The sequence below is a fragment of the Oncorhynchus mykiss genome, chromosome 15 (assembly GCF_057628025.1).
Source record: "Oncorhynchus mykiss isolate SJ-2025 chromosome 15, ASM5762802v1, whole genome shotgun sequence".
Classification (NCBI taxonomy): Eukaryota; Metazoa; Chordata; class Actinopteri; order Salmoniformes; family Salmonidae; genus Oncorhynchus; species Oncorhynchus mykiss.
This window is the reverse complement of record NC_143036.1, coordinates 14,151,436-14,174,276: the sequence shown is the minus strand read 5'-3', so window position 1 is coordinate 14,174,276 and position 22,841 is coordinate 14,151,436. Positions and strand designations below refer to the sequence as shown.

Below are 22,841 nucleotides of genomic sequence, written 5' to 3'. Positions count from 1 at the left end.
CAGTGGAGGTAAACCTAGGTATTGAGTGATGAAGAGAGAGATATTGTCTCTAGAAACATCATTGAAACCAGGAGATGTCATTGCATGTGTGGGTGGTGGAACTAATAGGTTGGATAAGGTATAGTGAGCAGGACTAGAGGCTCTACAGTGAAATAAGCCAATAAACACTAACCAGAACAGCAATGGACAAGACATATTGACATTAAGGAGAGGCATGCTTAGTCGAGTGATCAAAAGGGTCCAGTGAGTGGAGAGGTTGGTTTAGGGTCACGGCGATTTAGACAGCTAGCCAAGCCAACCGGTAGCAAGCTAGCATAGGATGGAGTCTGTTGTTAGCCACCTCTTGCGTTCGGTCAGTAGATTAGTGGGGTTCCGTGTGGTAGAGGGGATTAATCCAAATCACACAACAACAAAAATAAGAACAATATATATAGTTATAGAGGCCCGAGAAGAAAACATAATAATTCAAATAAATAAATTGTCCGATTGTCTATTCAGATAGCAGCCGGAATATAATTTGAAAGGTAATTTCATGACTTTCAGAACCACTTATCAAACAAAGTTTAAAATGTAGCCATTTATACAGGTAATTTTGATATGTATCCTAGAGGTCAAAGTCATTTTCACCTGAAAATTCCAAAAACGTGTCTGATGGATAGCTGTGAATCTAAGCTTTCCAATTATATATGACTAACGGATTTAAGTGAGCAATAACGTGTTATGTACTGACATTGTTTGTCATAGGCTAAATACTTATGGGAGAAATTAAATGAATAGTGAGTGATAACATACAGAAGGTTACAATTGCTGCACTGCTATCAGACATTTTCCAACTCTAGGGACAGATATGTTCAAAAAAATCATTATGAGACATCGTCGGCCCAAGTGAGCACGACCTGGCTCCGGGACTAAAGGCGTGCTAATTATCTATCTTGGTCTCCAAACACCTGTTTGTGAATGGAAGGACGCCGCAAGCGGGTCGTCACTGAAAACAAATATTGTTGGCTGCAACTGCGTTAAAACAGTGTACAGTAAGTGTATATTTTTAATTTGTGGAATTATTTTGATGTGATATGAAAGTAGAGGGCTTTGTGTATTTTTTTTTTTTAGTGTACCGCAATGGAGAATCGATAATCGATTCGCGTTAAGATGGAGTACTTGGTCGTAAGAGACAATTCGTCTCTAAACAGAACATGTAAGGTCCTTGGACTATGAGGCGCAATGTTAAGCTTCTTTAGTCCATTTTTGGGCTAGAGACTACTAGAGACACATTTTTGGACTACCACTTTAATGGAAGCCATAAATGCCCCCTTATGACTTATTTAACCCTTCTTTTTTTTTTACCAGAAATTAACTGAACATTCGCAATTACAGCAACGACCTAAGGGGGATGAATGAGCCAATTGGAAGGTTAGTGTTAAGTTTTAAAAAAACATTACGAGAAATTGTATAAATAGGCGGGGTTTATGATTTGTGGCAACTTGTGACGACCCTACGGATGCCGCAGTAAAATTGGTCGCGCTTGCGCAGTCCCGTTCCTCTTTTTCCTGGAAGGTAAGCGTTGCATGGCGCGTGCTTCTGTTCACGGGGCAAAACATACAACTTTTAGTAGTTTGTCAGTTCATTTTTGACTGGTCATATTCGTTTTAGGTTTTGGTAGTCGAAAGAGGAGTGAAAAGGTCGAAATTAAGTTTGTTTGCTGAGTGTAGGTGCTCTCAGCGATAGGGTGTGGGTCCCATGTTTCTGTATCCACGGCTCTAATGAAGAGGCATGAGGCCTTCCGCGCGCTTGTTGGAAGTTGTTAGTCATCATGTCTTACTGGACATACTAGCCTAGCCAGCTAGCCAAATGTTGACAACTCCGCTAGGAAAGCTAACCATGCTGTAATGTACTTTGACATGAGACTGAACATGCATATAGTTGTGTAATGACTGAAATTGTAACTTTCTAAAAATGACCATTTGTTTAGACAACGTTGTTTTGGTAATCGCTAGCTAACATTAGCTAACTGGCTAGGTAACAATGTGTTCGTAATCACTAACGCTTGCTAACCATGTCGTAGCTGGCTGGCTACATTTTAATGATAGTTCGTTGTACAAATATGGGAACGTGTATCTATATTGGCATGGATTAAATGCCAACTACTTATAGTTACCCACACGTTGACAAAATGAGCTTTCCGACAACAGCATGGAATAGTCATTCTAGCTAACAGCAGCACGCTAAACACTTTCATTCTAGCTAGCCATCTGGCCAGTTGGATAACACGTTATCGCTTCTATTTATAAACCAACGAGTCGCTTATTAGTTTAATACTCAAATTTGGTATGTATGTCTTTAAAATCATTAATCGGTGTTAATGTATTCGCCCAACTTGTTCATCAACGTTACCTAGCGTGTTGCCGGGCCTGGCCGGATATATTATTAGCCTCTTTACTAACCTAGGCAAACTTGTCAGAAGTTGGCTGAACGGTATCGCTGGTACTTGTTTATCATTAGCTAGCTGACGTTAACGCAGATGAAGTTGTCGAGGCAATAAATGTTGTCCGGTCGGTTACGAGCGTTCCGGGCCAGGCCTCCGTTATTTACCAGGGCACTATGATGCGTCAGGTTATTGCGCGGCGAACTCCGGTTCTGCCTCCCGAGTCAAGGCGCAGGCCAAACTGGGACACGTGGACAGGGCGTGGGGATGTTTAACCAGAAGAGGTCGGGCCCTGGTCGACTCTTTTCGTCTGATTTGTGAAATTATGTTAAGAGTCACCTTTAATATTGTCTGCAAGCCTTCCACTGGTGCTGGGACGTCCATTCCCACGTTTTCATCCTCCACATCACGTGTATCAAACTCGATCCACGGAGAATCGATTGGTTGCAGGTTTTCGCTCCTCGTACTTGATTGATGAAATAAGGTCACTGATTATTAAGGAACTCATCTCGACTGGTTGTCTAGGTCTTAATTGAAAGGGAAAAGCCTGCAGACACTAGGCCCTCCACGGGATGAGTTTGACACCCCAGCTCCACACGATGTTGGCTATGACGTAGTCCCCATTAGTCATGGATGGATGGGTTTAATAATCATGAAGTCGAGGATGCGATTTGACATGGTCAGGAGCCAAATGCTCAGTAATTTCCACATGGACTATGGTTACATTCACTCTAATATAATGTTGATTATCATGCTTTGCAAAAACAACTAATCCTGGCTGTTTACATGGACATGCCTGAAATCAATCAACTTTGATAAATGCAGAAAATCGTCAATCAAAATAAACGTTCTACCACAGCAGCCATGCTTATGGGAAACCTATTTGATTCTGAGTTCGGACATATACAGTTAGTATGTAAACTAAGACGTATGCTTCTAATTTTTCACAATTCACTTGTGCATAACACCTTAAGCAGACCGACAGTGTCATTGCATCAATGCTGTGTAATAAATTGTCAGAACTTTTCATTATGTAACCCAACATTTTATAGTGAATGTGTGCAACAAAAGTTAAGCATTCACCTTTTTCTACTGTTTCGGTTTAGCCTACGCATATTATTTGTTTGCATACATTTAGGATGAATCCAATGTGCGCACCACCCAGAACACACTGCCTCTGCAACACAATGTTCCGAAGGAAAACGCAGCACTCCATTGGAAATAAATGTAACATGTAAATTGGTTTCATGAGCTGAAGTGAAATATCCCAGGAATTTCCCAAACATACAAAAAGCTCTCATCCCCATTAGTGAGCATTTTCCTTTTGTCAAGATAATCCATCCACCTGACATGTGGCATATCAAGAAGCTGATTCAACAGCATGATCATTAAAGGTGGACCTTGTGCTGGAGACAAAAGGTCACACTAAAATGTGCAGGCTGTCACAACAATGCCATTGGCATGCTGACTGCAGGAATGTCCACCAGAGCTGTTGCCAGATAATTGAATGTTAATTTCTCTACCATAAGCTGCCTCCAACATCGTTTTAGAGAATTTGGCAGTATATACATCCGGTCTCACAACTGCAGGCCACGTTTTATGATGTCGTGGAGTTATGGTTTGGGCAGACTTAAGCTGCGGACAACAAACATGATTGCATTTTATTGATGGCAATTTGAATGTGCGGAAATACCGTGATGAGATCCTTAGGCCCATTTTTTTTTTTTTTTAATGTAAAAAATTCATCTGACCAACAGATGCAGGTCTGTATTCCCAGTCATGTGAAATCCATAGAGTAAGGCCTAATGCGTTTATTTCAATTGACTGAATTCCTCATGAACTGTAACTCAGTAAAATCTTTGTGATTTGTTGCGTTTTATTTTTGTTCGGTATACGTCTGGTGTACCAAAATGTAATGATGCTGTCTGATTGGTGCTGGCACATACGCAGTTCAACTACACTGCTGGAACTCTGATTTTAAACTTAAAATGTCTTAATATTTCAGAATATTGCTCACAAAACCAGGTGTTTTTAATCGGCGTATGCTTACCTTGATTCTGACCTTACTCCAATTTAGATGAGCAGAGTAAGGCGTTTACATAATAATAGCCATACACGGCCTACTGCCATGATCAGTTTAATATGGAATTATTAATGTACGTGTTAACACTCATTGGCCCTTTAGAACTTGCTGTTCTTGAGCTGAGCTATGCACAAGTCATTTCTCTGGTATTGTAAGTGTTGTGATGTCTTTCAGAATGTCAAGAGTGGACTGAGTTTTGGCACTGTACAGTCAAAAGTTTAATTTTTCTAGTATAGACCAGTGGATGTATTGCCAGTGCGGTAGCTCAATCAGGGATGTTTCTGATCAGTATTCATACATCATTGAATTGAAATGGCACTGCTGTAGCTGTAATTGCCTGTTCTGACCTATTCATCTTCCCCCTGCAGTGCCCCTAATCCATCGCACCATGGCAGACACTGATCTTGACTTCACCACCGGAGAGTCTGGCGCCTCCGCCACCATTCCTATGCAGTGCTCTGCCCTGCGAAAGAACGGCTATGTGGTGTTGAAGGGACGCCCTTGCAAGATCGTGGAAATGTCCACCTCCAAGACAGGAAAGCACGGACACGCCAAGGTAGGGATTGACTGGACATGCGTACAAATACCAAACTCTAGGAATGTCCAGCAGTATTGGGGAATTTGGGTGATCTGATATTGGGTGTACATTATTATTATTATTATTATTATTATTATTATACCTTTATTTCAACAAGGAACACAGACTGAGACCAAGGTCTCTCTTACAGCTGAGCCCTGCGTATACATGTTTACGCATACAGTTTAGGTACAATGATTTAAGAAACTACACAAGACAAACAAAACGATCACAGATAACACACAAAAATACAGCAGCAGATTATTACATGTACACACAGCACAAGAACCTGCATTACCCGAAACCGTTACAAGCAAAATAAAAATAAATATCCTTCAATAAATGTTTAAAATGGGCGACAGGGGGACAGTCAAGTTTTAAGTTTAGTCTGCAGGCTATTCCATAAACAAGGAGCGTAACAGGAGAAGGCAGCCATACCCAACTCTGTTGAAATCACATGGGCCTCAAGTGTAATCCATGCTTGAAACCTGGTTTTAGGAATTATAATTATAATATTGATGAGTGATGATAAAGGAGGTAGTTTATTCAGAAGTGTTTTATAGACAAACACGAGAGCATGTTCTCGTCTCATGGACAGCAAAGTCCAACCCAGATTTTGATATAAAATAGTTGAGTTCTGTAACCAGCACCCATAATAGTACATGCGTTGTCCACATCTGTAGTAATTTACCCATATAAGGGCTTTGTCTGAATTCTCCAATCATAACTTTTGACTCATCAAATGAGGTTTTACTTAGCATGTTATGACACTGCTGTTAGTGGTGTAGTAAAACTCTCTGTCCTCTTTAGGTTAACATGGTGGGCATTGACATCTTCACCAACAAGAAGTATGAGGACATGTGCCCCTCCACCCACAACATGGACGTGCCCCACATCAAGAGGAATGAGTTCCAGGTCAGTGTGAGCTCCCTTCCTGCCCAGTGAAGATTTTCCTATGCCACAAAGGGTTCTCTTATCCAACATGTTTTCACATAATTAGAATACCAGTTAACCTCTTGCCTACTAATTCAATAAGGACTTGACTAATTATATCAGGCCACTACTCTCCTAGAGACTAGCAAATCCACTTAACACTGCAGTCACTGTCTGGTGTCAATCCAACCACAGTCTGGGATAATAAGGCTAGAAACTCCCAGAAGACTGCCTGTGTAGTTTTGTATTTGGGCAGGTCACAATGGTTTTTCAGCCGGTCAGTGTGTATGGGGACTTGTGAGAACTGCTGTCATCCTTGTCCAGAGATGCTCTGCTCTGAAGTAGTTGCTGAGGCATTGGGAAGTTGTTTACCGGTTGGTTACATTATCTGGGGGAAGACCTATGTCACAAAGCAGGATCAAATACGTTGGTATATGAATGCCCTGACTTCTGCAGAGGCTGTATCACAGTAAATGCTACGCGGCCAATGCAGAGGCCGTATCACAGTAAATGCTACGGGGCCAATGCAGAGGCCGTATCACAGTAAATGCTACGGGGCCAATGCAGAGGCTGTATCACAGTAAATGCTACGCGGCCAATGCAGAGGCCGTATCACAGTAAATGCTACGGGGCCAATGCAGAGGCTGTATCACAGTAAATGCTACACGGCCAATGCAGAGGCCGTATCACAGTAAATGCTACGGGGCCAATGCAGAGGCCGTGTCACAGTAAATGCTACGCGGCCAATGCAGATGCCGGATTGACCATGCAGAGCCTTTAAGGTATGGTCAATTGGGTGCCTCAGTGCTTCTCACTCATTCTGGGTACTTCATTTAAACACATTTGATCACATATTAAAGTGGAACTGACTGCATTTTGGCTAAATTAAAAAAATAAAAATCTGTTCACATAAACCCCCAGGAAGAATGACAAGCTAGCACTTAGATATGGTCATCTTGATAAATTAGAATGTTTGGGAATGATGTATACTAAGGCATTTGTGAAAATTCTATAGCAATATAGAATGGGAAAGTAGCTTTGCATTCGAACAATTAACACTGGAGTCTATGCAGACCGGTGCACCATATTCAACCAGGGCTACAGTAGACCTTTATGCAAACAAGCCATTTGCCATAGAAGCCTGTCATCGTCTTGAACTGGACTGTGTTTACAGGCAGTTGGGCCTGTCATCATTCACTTTGAACTGGACTGTGTTTACAGGCAGTTGCAACAGCACAACTTTAGGTCATTAGAACACATTCACCAAAAGCCACAAAATACACCTGAATGGATTTCTGCAACTATGTAAATACCACCTTAGTCCTCTTACATTTGGGAACTTGACAGTCCTATTGATCAAACAACCATAAAGAGGTCAGCTCTCTCTCTCTCCCTCTTATGCACATCAACAACTAATGCTAGCCAGAGCAAGATGAGCTAAAATCTAGCGAAACATTAGATAAATCCTGTCAAACTGTTTCTGCTAGTTGGCTGTCAAAATTTGCACTGATAAACTATGGGGAATTGTAGCTTACTCGTCCTTCTGCAGCTTGCCTGCAATCAAGCTAACTGGCTAAATTTGGCTAGCTTGCTTGCTAGCTACTTCCAGACACAAATGAGACCACCTCTCTGACCAGTTTACTTGCCGTAGCAGAGCTAGTTAGCTAGGCTGTTTGCATGTTATCTAGAGTGTTCTTGACTGGCTTTTTGCCTACCTTTACTAACACCAGTCATATTCAGCCCGTGTTTTGCGTTGGTAAATTAAACAGTTATTCTGCGCTCTGAAACAAAGACTGTGCTGGTATCGGAGCTGATAGCATATCTTTGTCGTTGGCAAATCCACTCTGGATAAGTTGTTTTAAGTTGTTGCTCACTAACCAAATGACACCTGCATATCTAGCTGTGTATATCCACCAAGAAATTATATGGGGGGGGGGGGGGGGTTGGTAACTCACCCACTCCAATGACATCCTCCTAGCAGCTAGCTAACGTTAGGCTCCGTGTTTTTAGCTTGCTACATAAATAGATACGCCACGTTATGACTGACTTGTGATCATTGCCCTTGCTAGTTTCATTGTATTGACATTCCCAGCCTTAGTTACATTCATCTGTTTCTGTCCAAAATATTGAGTCGTGGAAACTGACAGTGCATCCTGAATAGAGGCAGAAAACGATGTACCAGGCCAGCTGTGATTTACAACCTTATAGCAATATTTTTTGGCACTACCAAGAAATGTTTTGGTGAATTATATTTTTCATGCATTGAACTACCTCCATATTTTCTGCCAACAATGCCTTAGTGTACATCGTGGAATGTTGAGTCAAATATAACCTACTTTTAAACCTCTTATAAAGTTGGTTTTGTAGCATAAACTGGGAATTAAATATTTTAGATTTGTTTTTTCATATGTGCAAAGTAGTTAACGCTGTCAGTTCCACTTAATGTAACTGTAAATTGTATATTTGCTCACACTGGTTGGCATTGGAGCGTTCCCCTGTGTTAATGCACGACGATCACCCAGCACTGCACCCAATACCCGTGGTGTGAGTGTGAATGGTTCTTGCTACAGAGATCTCCTTGGAGATGGCCGTTACACCACAGTGACCAGGTCACACACCTGATGTGATGGCTAACAAAACAAATTAACACACACTTCCCAACATGTTCACCTCTCACACCATCGCTTGTCTTTATTTTTCTTATTGCGTTCTGATCTGCACGGTGACTAAAATGAAGACTACCTGGAATGTGCCTTCATGTGTCCGACTGTAGATGTAACATGGTGCTTGTGTTTCCAGCTGTTGAACATCACTGATGGGTTCATGTCCCTCATGGGTGACAATGGAGACGTGAGGGAGGACCTGCGCGTGCCTGATTCAGACCTGGGCAAGGAGATTGAGCAGAAGTTTGCCGCTTCAGAGGATATCCTGGTGAGTCTGGGGGTGTGTGTGCATGTTTTGGGTGGTGTGTGTGTGAAGCGTGACCAGTTTGTTTTGGTTAGTGGTGGTCTTAGCCTTAACCAATCATATCTGTCTGCAGGTCTCTGTGCTGTCTGCTATGGGGGAGGAGTGTGCTGTGGCCATTAAGCAGATGACCGGTGGCAAATAGAAAGACAGGACTGACCTGCCCAGGCAACAAACTCCACCCACAACCAGTCTCTAGTATTCTTATTGGTTCTTCTGTCACCAAAGCGACGGCCTTCACAGACAACCTCAATCATTCTGTTGTGATTACTCCTTTGTTTTTTCCCCTCTCGTTTTTTGGTTTCTCTCTCTCCGACGCTGTCGGACTGTCCCAGCGTTACTGCGGCACGCTCGCTGTGTTGGCTGGCATTCTGCCGGATCACTGAGGTTTTGTTTAGTTCTACATAATCTACTATATAAAGAAAAGTACTTATTGGTGAAATATAGATTCTTTTTTTGACTTCTTCCTCATTCCTGTTTATTTTTGCCTTCGAGATGTTTGTCTTGCCACATACATTCCTGAATGTTTAAAATAATGATGGGATCCAGCTTTTTTATGATAAGTTTTTTTATATTCCTTATAATTGAGCTCGTCTGATGCCTTTTTAGAGGGAGGGGGGAGCTGTTTGAATGGTGGGAGGGGGGGCTTGGGGCCCCTTTTACTGACATTGAACTACGTTAGGGTTGTCCCTCTGGCTGCCATACTGCTGCTTCCCAGCATGGCCTCTCTGCTCTGGCTGATCAGACAACTCCGATGCTTTTCTCCCAAACCGTGGGAACGCTGGTGGCTAGCACTTAACAAGCAGTCTTAACAGTACCACTCCAGCATTTCAAAACACTTCGATATGAAGAAAGAACATTAGAGAAAAGATGCTAAATATGGAACCAAACTTCAGTGATTTCTCTTGTCAATGCCGCGCTGTCTGTTTAGAAAGCCGGAGGGCCCAGTGCGCTTGCCTATCACCATGGCAACCTAGCCCCGCCCTGGGCATCCCATAATAGTCTGAAAGAGTGAGGCGTTGGCGTGGCGGCGTAGAATGTTCTGGAAGGCATTTTGCAGTGAGGTGTGTGAGGGGCTCGATCGGGGGGGGGGGGGGGGGTGGTGGAGTTGCAAACTTATTTTGTTCACTCGAGGCCTTTGTCACCTGACTGGAGATGGCAAAAAATAATAAAGTTAAAACAAATAGAAAAACAGCCTTCTTGGTGGTGGTTCTGTGTTTGTCTTCACACTAGAATGTTTCACTCTCCAACCAATGCCTAATTCTGTTAAATAATGACACAGGAATGGATAGGTTTCAGCTTTGGTTGTGGACTCTGCGCTGCCCAAGTTGCCTGGGACCATAGTATATCAGTTTGATCCCTGGCAACTGACACATCGGTAACATGACTTCAGCTCCCTCTGCACTGGTCTGAGAATAAGTCTGATGAATCAGAATGGTGGAAGTTGGAAAAGGAGATGAAGCCTTCTGCAATATTGAGTTGTACATCATCAGTTCATCACTACCAGCCTTAAGGGCAGTTCGCTACAGCAGTCTCAAAGCACTTGTACAGCCTGGGTTTGATACCTGTTTTTCACAAGTTTTTATAGGATGGAATGAATAGAACGAATGACTCATTGACTTGAATGGGGATGCCTGTTCTAGTCATTCTAGTTCTATGCATCCTATCCCAATAATTTGATCATCTGGGCCCTGATACCCTGAGAAGTACACTCACTCCACTGCTTCCTGTCCTTCCAGTCTCATGCCCAGACAGAGTACACGGCAAGCTGCAGTAGCAAAGCACTGCAGATATCACCAGTGTTCAGGGCTCAGTTGAGGTTCAATGACTAAGTGAAACTGGCTGGGTTTGAGCCAAGATGAAGCCCTATCCCTGCAGGGGCATATATGGCAGCTAGCCACACCCTGCCAGAATGCCTGACACTGCAGTGTGAAGACTCCATTCTCTCCACACAACAATCCATATCTCATACACAACTCATCTGCATGCTTGAGTGGGGGTCATCAAGGCTCTCAAACCAGGACAATGAGTCAGATCAACCTTAACACTAAACTAGTACAAACACTCAGGCCAGTTTAAGTACACCACCCTGTTCATGAAAATGGATCACTCCTACAGTGAGTCATGTGGCCATGGCTTGCCAAATAAAGCAGGCAGGCATCAAGGCATTCAGTTACTGTTCTATATAATATTAGAATGGGCAAACAAGCGGCTGACAAACAACTGCGCACTACAACAGTGTTGTGCAGAACGGCATCTCGAAACGCACAACTTGTTGATCCTTTTCATGGGTGGGATATTACAACAGGCGACCACACTGGGTTCCACTGCTATCAGCTAAAAACGAGAAGTGGCTCCAGTGGGTATGCCATCACCAATACCGGACAACTGAGTGGAAAAACCTTGCCTGGAACATGACAGCGAGTTCAGTTATCTTGAGTTGGCTGCACAGTCCCCAGACCTCAACCTAATGGAACTCCTTTGGGACGAAATGGAACGGGCTGTATTGGTCCTCTAATACAGTGTAGAAAAGACCCAGTGCATTAATTTTGTGATTGCCACGGCTATGTTATCAACACAATGAAGGGGGAAAAAACAATTTATTATTTAAATATTGAAAGTGAATGTGTTACAGAGAAACAAAATGGTGCAGTTTCAGGTCATGTTGCAGACATTAGGGACGGGGTGTGAGCGCGTTGGTCTGGGCAGAGGAGATGTAGTCGTTTGTGTTTGTACTTTTAAGTGGGATTAAAATGTATTTTAATTGTCAGTAATCTACAAAAAAATGTTTAAAGTGGAAGAAAATGTTTAACTTAACCCCCTAGAGTTATTTGCAATCGAGTTACGTAATACAAAGGTCCCAATCACAATCTGTCTAAAATAAAATAATTTGTTGCGTGGACTGCGTCTCACCGATGGTGACCGTCCGTGTCGGAGGTGTTTGTCAGACCATGAGACATTCCAAAAATCAGTCTTCTCACAAACGTCGGTAGCGTCCAAACGGTTTACCCAGTGATTGACGGATAAATGCAGGAGCTGTCGGTCCATTAGACTATGTTCACCGAAATTCACAAATTATATTATATAGAGATACCTTTTCCATGGGTTTTAACCAAATGTTCATGACTTATAGCCTACATGAAAAAAGTCACGCATTATTGACACTGGAAAGCTGCTGTCTGATCCCATGTAGACCTACCACCACCTGCCATAGCCCCCCACATAGAACTGCACTGTTAGTCACATGTGGTAAACCCCCCCATCTGGATAACTTCTGTGTGTGCAGGTTTGGCTTTTGATCCAGCCCTGAAACACCCAAGTCTGCTTATAAAGGTCCTGTTGAGCAACTGATGTTTAGGCTACAATGTGGTTAGACCAGGGCTTGAACAAAAGCCTGCACACCCAGTAGCTAACCTGGAGGGTTGCCACCTTTGATGTAAAATATTCCAACCAAATACCTTTGTCTTTACAAAATCATTCCCTCGTTCAATAAATCAGGGATCAAATGGATAAGGTAGGTCACTTCAAAGCAAGGTACAACTAGACGTGTTATCATATAAGCCTAAAATATTAATGTTTCAGGGGTGATCTATGCACAGCAAGTTTAGTCAGTTAGGCTATTAGAATATGTTGTCGCAATTAAATGGCTACTGTTTAATAGAGGGGAATCCCCATTTTCCAACGGTGCAGATTTATTTAGGCTCTACAGTACCAGTGGAAAGGCGACAGCGAAATGAATCCTTAGTTATCTCCCTAGTTAACTATACAGTGCCTTGCGAAAGTATTCGGCCCCCTTGAACTTCGCAACCTTTTGCCACATTTCAGGCTTCAAACATAAAGATATACAACTGTATTTTTTTGTGAAGAATCAACAACAAGTGGGACACAATCATGAAGTGGAACGACATTTATTGGATATTTCAAACTTTTTTAACAAATCAAAAACTGAAAAATTGGGCGTGCAAAATTATTCAGCCCCCTTAAGTTAATACTTTGTAGTGCCACCTTTTGCTGCGATTACAGCTGTAAGTCGCTTGGGGTATGTCTCTATCAGTTTTGCACATCGAGAGACTGAATTTTGTTCCCATTCCTCCTTGCAAAACAGCTCGAGCTCAGTGAGGTTGGATGGAGAGCATTTGTGAACAGCAGTTTTCAGTTCTTTCCACAGATTCTCGATTAGATTCAGGTCTGGACTTTGACTTGGCCATTCTAACACCTGGATATGTTTATTTTTGAACCATTCCATTGGTGACTCCATCAGGTGTTCTTCCAGAATGGTCCTGTATTTGGCTCCATCCATCTTCCCATCAATTTTAACCATCTTCCCTGCCCCTGCTGAAGAAAAGCAGGCCCAAACCATGATGCTGCCACCACCATGTTTGACAGCGGGGATGGTGTGTTCAGGGTGATGCGCTGTGTTGCTTTTACGCCAAACATAACGTCTTGCATTGTTGCCAAAAAGTTCAATTTTGGTTTCATCTGACCAGAGCACCTTCTTCCACATGTTTGGTGTGTCTCCCAGGTGGCTTGTGGCAAACTTTAAATGACACTTTTTATGGATATCTTTAAGAAATGGCTTTCTTCTTGCCACTCTTCCATAAAGGCCAGATTTGTGCAATATACAACTGATTGTTGTCCTATGGACAGAGTCTCCCACCTCAGCTGTAGATCTCTGCAGTTCATCCAGAGTGATCATGGGCCTCTTGGCTGCATCTCTGATCAGTCTTCTCCTTGTATGAGCTGAAAGTTTAGAGGGACGGCCAGGTCTTGGTAGATTTGCAGTGGTCTGATACTCCTTCCATTTCAATATTATCGCTTGCACAGTGCTCCTTGGGATGTTTAAAGCTTGGGAAATCTTTTTGTATCCAAATCCGGCTTTAAACTTCTTCACAACAGTATCTCGGACCTGCCTGGTGTGTTCCTTGTTCTTCATGATGCTCTCTGCGCTTTTAACGGACCTCTGAGACTATCACAGTGCAGGTGCATTTATACGGAGACTTGATTACACACAGGTGGATTGTATTTATCATCATTAGTCATTTAGGTCAACATTGGATCATTCAGAGATCCTCACTGAACTTCTGGAGAGAGTTTGCTGCACTGAAAGTAAAGGGGCTGAATAATTTTGCACGCCCAATTTTTCAGTTTTTGATTTGTTCAAAAAGTTTGAAATATCCAATAAATGTCGTTCCACTTCATGATTGTGTCCCACTTGTTGATTCTTCACAAAAAAATACAGTTTTATATCTTTATGTTTGAAGCCTGAAATGTGGCAAAAGGTCGCAAAGTTCAAGGGGGCCGAATACTTTCGCAAGGCACTGTAACTGCTACAAGTAATGTTTTTAATTGGTGATCTAGTTTGGGATTATTTTAAACCTGCTGCTGATATGTCCTCTCTCACCTTGGGCAACTGCCCACTGGCACACACACAGACATGCACTGAAGGGTCATTCTGATAATGGCTGATCTGTGTTTTTTATTGATCAGACATGCACTGAAGGTTCATTCTGATAATGGCTGATCTGTCTTTTTTATTGATCATGTTTAAGTGTGTTTTTATGAATTACATGAACAAGTATGAAACGTTTCTTTTTCGTGACCTAACAAACCCTAGTTTAACTATTTGGCACAGCGCATCATGCCATTCAGGTTGGCACATTTTAAATCTGTGCAATCTCTAACAGCCTACTGTCACGCTGTTCCCAGGCTAAAATAAAAATAAATAAATAAAATTCAGGCTAGCAGCAAATGTAACTAACTATTTATTATTAACACTTATTTTACCAGGTAAATTGAGAACACATTTACAGCAACAACCTGGGGAATAGTTACAGGAGAGAGGTAGGGGGATGATTAAGTAGCCATGATGGTATGAGGGCCAGATTGGGATTTTAGCCAGGACACTGGGGTTAACACCCCTACTCTTACGATAAGTGCCATGGGATAGGCCCACCCACTTGTGAGCCAGGCCCAGCCAATCAGAATTAGTTTTGCCAATTGTACTATCCCTCAAAACTTAAGATATCTGTGGCATTGTCTTGTGACAAAACTGCACATTTTAGAGTGGACTTTTATTGTTCTCAGCACAAGGTGCACCTATGTAATGATCATGCTTTTTAATCAGCTTCTTGATATGCCACACCTGTCAGGTGGATGAATTATTTTGGCAAATGAGAAATGCTAACTAACATGGATGTAAACAAATTAGTGCATATAATTTGAGAGAAATAAGCTTTTTGTGCATATGGAACATTTATGGGATATTTTATTTCAGCTCATGAAACATGGGACCAGCACTTTACATGTTGCATTTATATTTTTGTGCAGTATAAGCATCTTTGCTGACGTGGGCATGTTTTCAATGTAGACTCCTTTTGTCATACAGTATTCCATATAAGGCATCCAGACTTTATGAAAGTTACTCTTAAAATCTGGTAATAAATCAAATCTAGTGATCCATAACTTGACATTGTGGGAGGATGGCCAACCTTTCAATTAATGGCACCCGATTTCTTAGCTGCTATAAATGGTAGGTCACACAGTTTCTTCTGATAAGTCTCCAGTATCAACATTTTCATCAACATGCCTTCACAAGGGCATAACATATGCAAATATGTCCCCTTTTGTGTTTTACACTTCTAGCTGAGGAATTACATTTCTGAGTTGCGTGATATTCAGTTTCACTGGCTTATAGTGTGTTCTATGGATGGTCTTAAACCACACATTTATGTCTGATTATATGAACACGACTGGATACAGATCTGTTAGAATGCCCATTCAGCATCAGTAGCGTCTCACAGTTTGTTTTATCGGGAAAAGCCTCTATCAACCCTTGATACAGTTTGGAAATCAACTGTAGAGGTTTGTCAGACTGCCTTAAAATAGTTCATCTTTGAAGCTTCTGGCTTGTCCAGTGTTTGCTACATAGAGAATAGTGTTGCATTTGCAAAAGATCACCTCAGCACCATCACAGACTGGTCTTCCCCGGCTGAGACCCCTGTCACCATCTGATCCTGCTCAGATGAGACAAAGAGTTACCTCGATGTACATTTCTACATTATATTATCCAATAATAGAATCAATAGTTTTATCATGGAAATTCCTAGTAATTTAAGATGGAACTTTGTATCCATTCACTGACTAATAAAAACTGGCGTTTCAAAAAATGTCACAATATCAGTATTCAATTGGCTGCTGGTTTCATTTGATTCAGGTCTAGTGTGATCGAGGCAAAAATAATAAATAAAGTCAGTGAGCTAGCTAACATTATCCAACTTTTCTCTAACTCCAAATGGTACATCAACTGGCAAAAACTAGCCGTGTTAATTTACTTCTGTTGAAACGAGACAAAACAGACTACAAACCATTTCCAGACACTACAGCTGTTAAATACTGCTACGGACAGATTGGAGAGATGAACTGGGTGTGGTAGCTACTAGCTAGCTAGTTCATTCACTTCAGGCAGAACTTCAGTCGAGAGGGGATGAGACATGTAATGCTTGAGCTTACATTACATGAGTTACATTAAGTCAGCACTGGGAAGAAATACTTTTTGTCATGGTGACGTCCCTAACCAGTTTCCTTCCTGTCCTGCAGCTCAGTTCAGAAGGATGACTGCATCTTTGATGTGTCTGGGTAGTTTAATAAATAAATGATTAACTTGACCATGCTTAAAGAGATATTCAATGTCTGGTTTGTTATTGTTCTAATTCGGTACTTGACTGAGGGACCTTACTGATGTACGTATGGGGGACAGAGGAAGGTGAAGTCATTCAGAAATGATGTCAATCCCTATTATTTTAGAGATCATGTGATTTGTTAAGCCAAATTTTACTTCTGAACTAAATTTAGTCTTGCCTAAAAGGGGGTGAATAATTAAGCAATGGCTATTTTAGTTATACAATGTGTTAATATGTAAACATTTGTAAAAAAATATATCTTTTCACTTTGACATTACGGAGTATTTTGTGTAGATCAATGACATCAAAATGCAATTAAAGGGGCAATCAGCGGTTGCTACATCAATTTGACTTGTAAATTAATTATATGTTCCCATTGATTCTTTAAGAATATATGCCTTGTGCATAGTTCAACTGTCATACCCCATCAGAACCCAAAATATAAGCTTGTTTTACTCCAATGTTTGTAAACAAAGAAAATGTAAACAAACTATATAGCCTCAACATGGTTAAAACTATCATGTTGATATCATGGCCGGTCAATCCTTGCATCCATAGCTCTGTATAGGAATTTGAGAGTGACTACATTTCTCCAGCCCTATCCCTCATCTTTTTACCGAACCAGGGGTGGGGAGGCCTCTGTTATTGTTTCTACTGCCGAGTACCCCTTTACATTTCTATCCCACTTTGTAAGGCAACAACGTGAAAAAGTTAAACGGGTGGTAGACTTTCTATTGGCACTATATAGAAGATTTGGATAAAAGAAAGATCAAATAAGGTGTGTGAGCTTGTTGGTCACTCATGCATGCTTGTGGTCAGGCTACTCAGTAAGCATATTAGCAATAATACAGACCTATTACATCAGTAAATCAACGACCCTGCTTTTCTACCTGTCAATGATTGACCACTCTCTCATGCTGGGTCTGGGTGGGTGCTGTCTGGCTGTCTGGGTGGGTGCTGTCTGGCTGCTCTTTGGACCCGACTTGGCCTTTGGTGTGGATCAACAAAACATAAGAATAACCAATGAACCCCTCTTTTTTCAAACTAATATAGCAGTACAGTAGATTTATCATAAGATATACAAAGCAAAGTATATGTTTTTTAAATACAGCATTCAAAGGCAAATTACAGAAAAATTGTTCATTTCACAACTATATACCACCAGTGATTTATTTATTGAAAGTATGGTAATAGTATTTCCTTCATTTAATTCATCAGTGTACTGCAGTCTACAGTAGAATATCCCAAATTCCAATTTGAAATGCCGTTCCTGAACAATGACCATATTAGGCAAAGGGCTCACGTAACGACGTTGACGAACACCGCGCCCGACTAACGCAACTTCCTTTCTACTCCGCACACTCAAGATGGCACCGGTACGTGAAAAGAGCTCGACAGAAAAACCCTTCTTATCATTGTTAATTTCACTTTATTTAACAAAATGTGCACCACTTTACATTATACATCAATATATATTTCTGGGGTTATGTGATTAAGTAAAGCAAGCGACTACTCGCCATTCATTAGGCAGCAAGGCTAAGCTAGCTAGGCTTGCATAAGGTTAGCTAGCTAGCAGTACACGTGTTCAGTTTCAAAGTTATCATTACTGTAAATCAGCGTTTGCCAAACTCTGTCTTGGGGACCCCAAAGGGGTGCACGTTATGGTTTAACGCTACACAGGCACAGCTGCGTGAAGATATTTTGAGTTGGTGGTGCTGATAAGTGATAATAATGCATTCTATCACCGGATTTGCCGAGTGGTATACAGTTGTGTTTTTTATTTTTTTGAATTTAAACAAGTGGGGGTTAATCTGAACAAGGTCCAGACGAATTTGGCCTTTTTAAAAACCCATTTCAAGCAATTCTAATTAATTTAGGCCTACATGACAGGAGACCATTTTTTTTTAATACTACACAAGAGTGGCTAATCTGACACTCGAACTACCTAGGCCCAGATTGCCAAAAGCATTTTAGGCTAAATTAATTGTTAGAACCATAGGATCTTATAATTTTAAGATTAAAATGTAGCCTTAGAATGCTTTTGGGAATCTGGGCCATGGTCAAGACCTGGCCCAGGACCAATAAAAAGGGAGACACAAATGAGTGTCACAGCTGTCTAAGGCACTGCAGTACCTGGTTCGAATCCAGGCTGCATAACATCCCCAGGATTGGGAGTCCCATAGGGTGGCACACAATTGGCTCAGTCTTTAAAAAGTACAACATTGGGAGGAAATAAATAGTATAGGCTACTAAATCAACTTTCCAGTGATACTGACTCGCCCAATGAAGATAGCATAAATATGCGTAACCTTCTCACCATACCAGCGATGGTCTCAAGGTAGGCCTGAACTACTTTGAAAAAGCAGTGCGGTTCGTCAGTTGAGAAAAAAAATCTAACTTCAACTGGCAAATTAGTCTTTTCGCCAGTTGTAATTTGCTTTCCAAACATATTTCCTGCGATTGTATTTTGAAAAGGCTGTATCTATTCACTGACAGCCTGATGAGAAGTACAAACCGCCGAACAAAAATGCCATTCAAGTCAGGACTGACAGCCATTTTGAACATACCCATGACTTTACCAGGGTGAGGTTCCAAACCCTTCCCAGCTAGCACATTAGTTTCCTTGAAAGTTGTGGGGACATAGGTTTTTGGTTTCCCATTGGTTCTGGGAACAAAGCCATACGTTTCCTGACCGTTTAAAATATATTTTTTTTAATGTTCAGATAATGGAAGTGAAAATTTAGCCAGTTTAGGGAATGTACATTTTTAGGTTGCAGGGAGGTTTTTATTAATGTCAAGTTTTGTCACGTTTTGATTATTTGAATCAGCTGTGTAGTGCTAGGGCTAAAACCAAAATGTGCAGCCCTCGGTCCACCCCAGCACTGAGTTTGAGAAACGCTCTAAAGTAATTTCCGAGCATAGATTCAAGAGGTTTTCCCAATTTAAAATATTTGTTTACTTTATAAGTATACATTTGGCGTCCTCTTTTCACTTGCAATGGCATAAATACATTTGATCTACCTTAGGATTGATGGTCAGTGTGAATTAGATCCACTGCCGTATAATAAAGGGGAATTTGCTATTCTCATTCCACGGAGGGGCGAGTGTCTGCAGGATTTTGCTCCTCCCTTTTTACTTAAGGTGGATTAAGGTCACCGTTTAGTAAAGCCCTCACCTGGTTGTCTTGGTCTTAATTGAAATGAAAACCCAAAAACCAGTAGACACTAGGCCCCCTGGAATGAGTTTGACACCCCTGTATTACACTACTCTAGTCTAAGGAAAACTGAATCATGTTGGCTTAATCCCTATTCTATCTGAGAGCCATGGTTTAGAATCAGGAGGAACATTAGATTGAGGAATGCCTGTCATGGCGATCAGAATCATTCCCGTCGTTTATATTTCTATGATCTGAATGCCGTGGTTGTTTTCCCTAGCTAAAGCAGAAGAAACAGACTGTGGTCAAGAGGACCAAGAGGGGGGTGTCCTGGAAGTTCACCCTGGACCTGACCCACCCTGTGGAGGACGGCATTTTGGACTCGGCCAACTTCGTAAGTTACCGGCCCTGCTTTGCCTGACACCACCTCCTCCTCATCATTAAGCAGGCTAGGGATATTATACTTTATTACTGTGTTGTGTTTGCCTAACTCTGTGTGTGGACTAGGGCTCCATTCCCTAGCCCAAACCCTAGGGTTCTCTTCCCTAGTGTCACTGTGCTCTGTCCAACAGGAAACATTCCTCAAAGAGAGGGTAAAAGTCAACGGCAAGACAGGAAATCTGGCGAATGTAATCGAGATCGCCCGCCTGAAGAACAAGATCAACGTCACGTCACAGAAGCAGTTCTCTAAGAGGTGGGCTGTTGGTGTCCGTAGTCTACTACTCAGCATGCCTTGTTAACCAGGAGTAGGTTTAGAAACACCCTGGCCTCTACCCTTTAGGACAGATCTGAAGTGTTCTTCTCCCCTTCTTTGACGTCAAACTCATTATCCTCTCCCATTTGTCCACAGGTACCTGAAATACCTGACCAAGAAGTACCTGAAGAAGAACAACCTCCGTGATTGGCTGAGAGTCGTGGCGTCAGACAAGGAGACCTACGAGCTGAGATACTTCCAGATCAGCCAGGAAGAGGAGGAGTCAGACAATGACGAGTAGAACCAAGCTCCGCACACCTGCCCCAGCATGTAGGACTGGAGACTGGCCGGTCCCACACACGTGTCACCTGCGTGTCAGGGAAAGTCGTTTGAGAGACCTTTCTTTTTTTCAGTGGATGGACTGCAAACTTCAGTGTGTTTCATCATGAGATAGGATAATAAATGAGATCAACAAAACAGTCATGGTGTGTTCTGCCCGTTTATTTTGTGGGTGCATGACTTTCAATGAAGTATGAGTTTGGGTGTGGAATAATTGTCACAGAATTTCTCAGATGACCATCACAGGTGTAATTCCCAGTATGTCCACATGATGTCACCAGGGGCTGAGTACTGTGTCCTGTTGTATTGTTATACCGTGTGCAAAGCAGCAATGCTGGCTAAACCGGAAGTTATTTTTTTTTTAATATAAAATAAATGACCTCGACGACGCACTGCTCTTAGAATATGGAGTACGGGATTATCATCCTTTAACCAGAGTATGAACCCTACTCCTATATGATCTTTACTATACCCCACCTCCAGTGTAGATACCCCAGGTGGCAGGTAGCCTAGTGGTTAGAGCGTTGGGCCAGTAACTCGGTTGCCCCGAGCTGACTAGGTAAAAATCTCGTTCTGGCCTTGAACAAGGCAGTTAAACCAATTTGTCCATAACTGACTTGCCTAGTTAAAAAGAATAGTCTGCAGCCTTCTTCAGTTCACTATAATCCAAACAAATCTTTCCGACCAACTAACTGTTTATAAATGTAATGTTTTGGTAGCAGTAGTCTGGGTCAGTGTTTTTACTCTGTTATTGTCTGCCTAGTTTGAGTTTCCTTAATCTTATGTTATATAATCTTGGCTGATGTCAGAATGCTAGTGAATGTTTTATATTCCCAGGTTTTGTTTTCCTTTCATCTGTGTGGGTGTCCTTCAGTACAAACCGTTCCTCAACGTAGCAAACGTTCAAACGAACTGAAAGCACCCCTGGTTTGTTAGGTGTGTCTTGAGTGTGTGTGGATGCATGGGTGTCTCTGGGTTTGTTCTCACTCTCTTATCAGCTCTCATCTGCAGTGGATAAAACACACTGCCCATTTCACCCTGAATGACCCTGCAACTGCACAGTAGTGTATGTTTTCCTGTCTTTGTGTGTGTGCTTCTACTGACTCTCAGTGTGTCTGCTTTATATTGCAGGGAACTGTGTATGTTATTAGCCCTGAGACTGATTAGTCAGGCTGCAGGTAGGTAACCTGACCTGTTCTGTCAGATGACCAGCAGATTACAGCAACGATACAATACTGGAGTAGCTATAAAACTGTCCTCCGACCATACCTAGCCCTATACCCCAGTCCACATGATCCTAGACCCATTATACCCCAGCCCACATGATCCTAGCCCTATACCCCAGTCCACATGATCCTAGACCCATTATACCCCAGCCCACATGATCCTAGCCCTATACCCCAGTCCACATGATCCTAGACCCATTATACCCCAGCCCACATGATCCTAGACCCATTATACCCCAGTCCACATGATCCTAGATCCATTATACCCCAGTCCACATGATCCTAAACCCATTATACCCCAGCCCACATGATCCTAAACCCATTATACCCCAGCCCACATGATCCTAAACCCATTATACCCCAGCCCACATGATCCTAAACCCATTATACCCCAGCCCACATGATCCTAGACCCATTATACCCCAGCCCACATGATCCTAAACCCATTATACCCCAGTCCACATGATCCTAAACCCATTATACCCCAGTCCACATGATCCTAAACCCATTATACCCCAGCCCACATGATCCTAAACCCATTATACCCCAGTCCACATGATCCTAGACCCATTATACCCCAGCCCACATGATCCTAGACCCATTATACCCCAGTCCACATGATCCTAGACCCATTATACCCCAGCCCACATGATCCTAGACCCATTATACCCCAGCCCACATGATCCTAGACCCATTATACCCCAGCCCACATGATCCTAGACCCATTATACCCCAGTCCACATGATCCTAGATCCATTATACCCCAGTCC

General features: G+C 42.1%; 2 protein-coding genes across 3 annotated transcripts; both read left to right on the top strand.

The window, feature by feature from the left end:
• Positions 1 to 1,528: 1,528 nt before the first annotated feature.
• eif5a (eukaryotic translation initiation factor 5A) lies at positions 1,529 to 10,171 on the top strand. Of its 2 annotated transcripts, NM_001160661.1 has the most exon segments (6): positions 1,529 to 1,554; positions 4,874 to 5,061; positions 5,893 to 5,997; positions 8,815 to 8,938; positions 8,941 to 8,946; positions 9,056 to 9,418. In NM_001160661.1, coding segments are annotated over 5 exon segments (450 nt in total). In that variant the 5' UTR covers positions 1,529 to 1,554; positions 4,874 to 4,893; the 3' UTR covers positions 9,103 to 9,418.
• A 7,748-nt stretch (positions 10,172 to 17,919) lies between these two features.
• Positions 17,920 to 20,985, top strand: rpl22l1 (ribosomal protein L22-like 1). Its single transcript, XM_021562349.3, has 4 exons — positions 17,920 to 18,034; positions 20,093 to 20,206; positions 20,385 to 20,506; positions 20,663 to 20,985. The coding sequence occupies exons 1-4, from the start codon at positions 18,026 to 18,028 to the stop codon at positions 20,805 to 20,807; spliced, it is 390 nt and encodes a 129-aa protein (XP_021418024.1). The 5' UTR covers positions 17,920 to 18,025; the 3' UTR covers positions 20,808 to 20,985.
• The last annotated feature ends 1,856 nt before the right edge of the window (positions 20,986 to 22,841 follow it).

Bases quoted from the DNA above. Each gene is read 5' to 3' on its own strand.
- eif5a (XM_090198971.1), top strand. From the start codon at position 4,894: ATGGCAGACACTGATCTTGACTTCACCACCGGAGAGTCTGGCGCCTCC. The intron at 5,062-5,892 runs GTAGGGATTGAC...TGTCCTCTTTAG, and splicing joins GAAAGCACGGACACGCCAAG to GTTAACATGGTGGGCATTGA. The intron at 8,945-9,034 runs TGGTGAGTCTGG...GTCTTAGCCTTA, and splicing joins TGCCGCTTCAGAGGATATCC to ACCAATCATATCTGTCTGCA.
- rpl22l1 (XM_021562349.3), top strand. The intron at 20,207-20,384 runs GTAAGTTACCGG...TCTGTCCAACAG, and splicing joins TTTTGGACTCGGCCAACTTC to GAAACATTCCTCAAAGAGAG. The intron at 20,507-20,662 runs GTGGGCTGTTGG...ATTTGTCCACAG, and splicing joins CAGAAGCAGTTCTCTAAGAG to GTACCTGAAATACCTGACCA.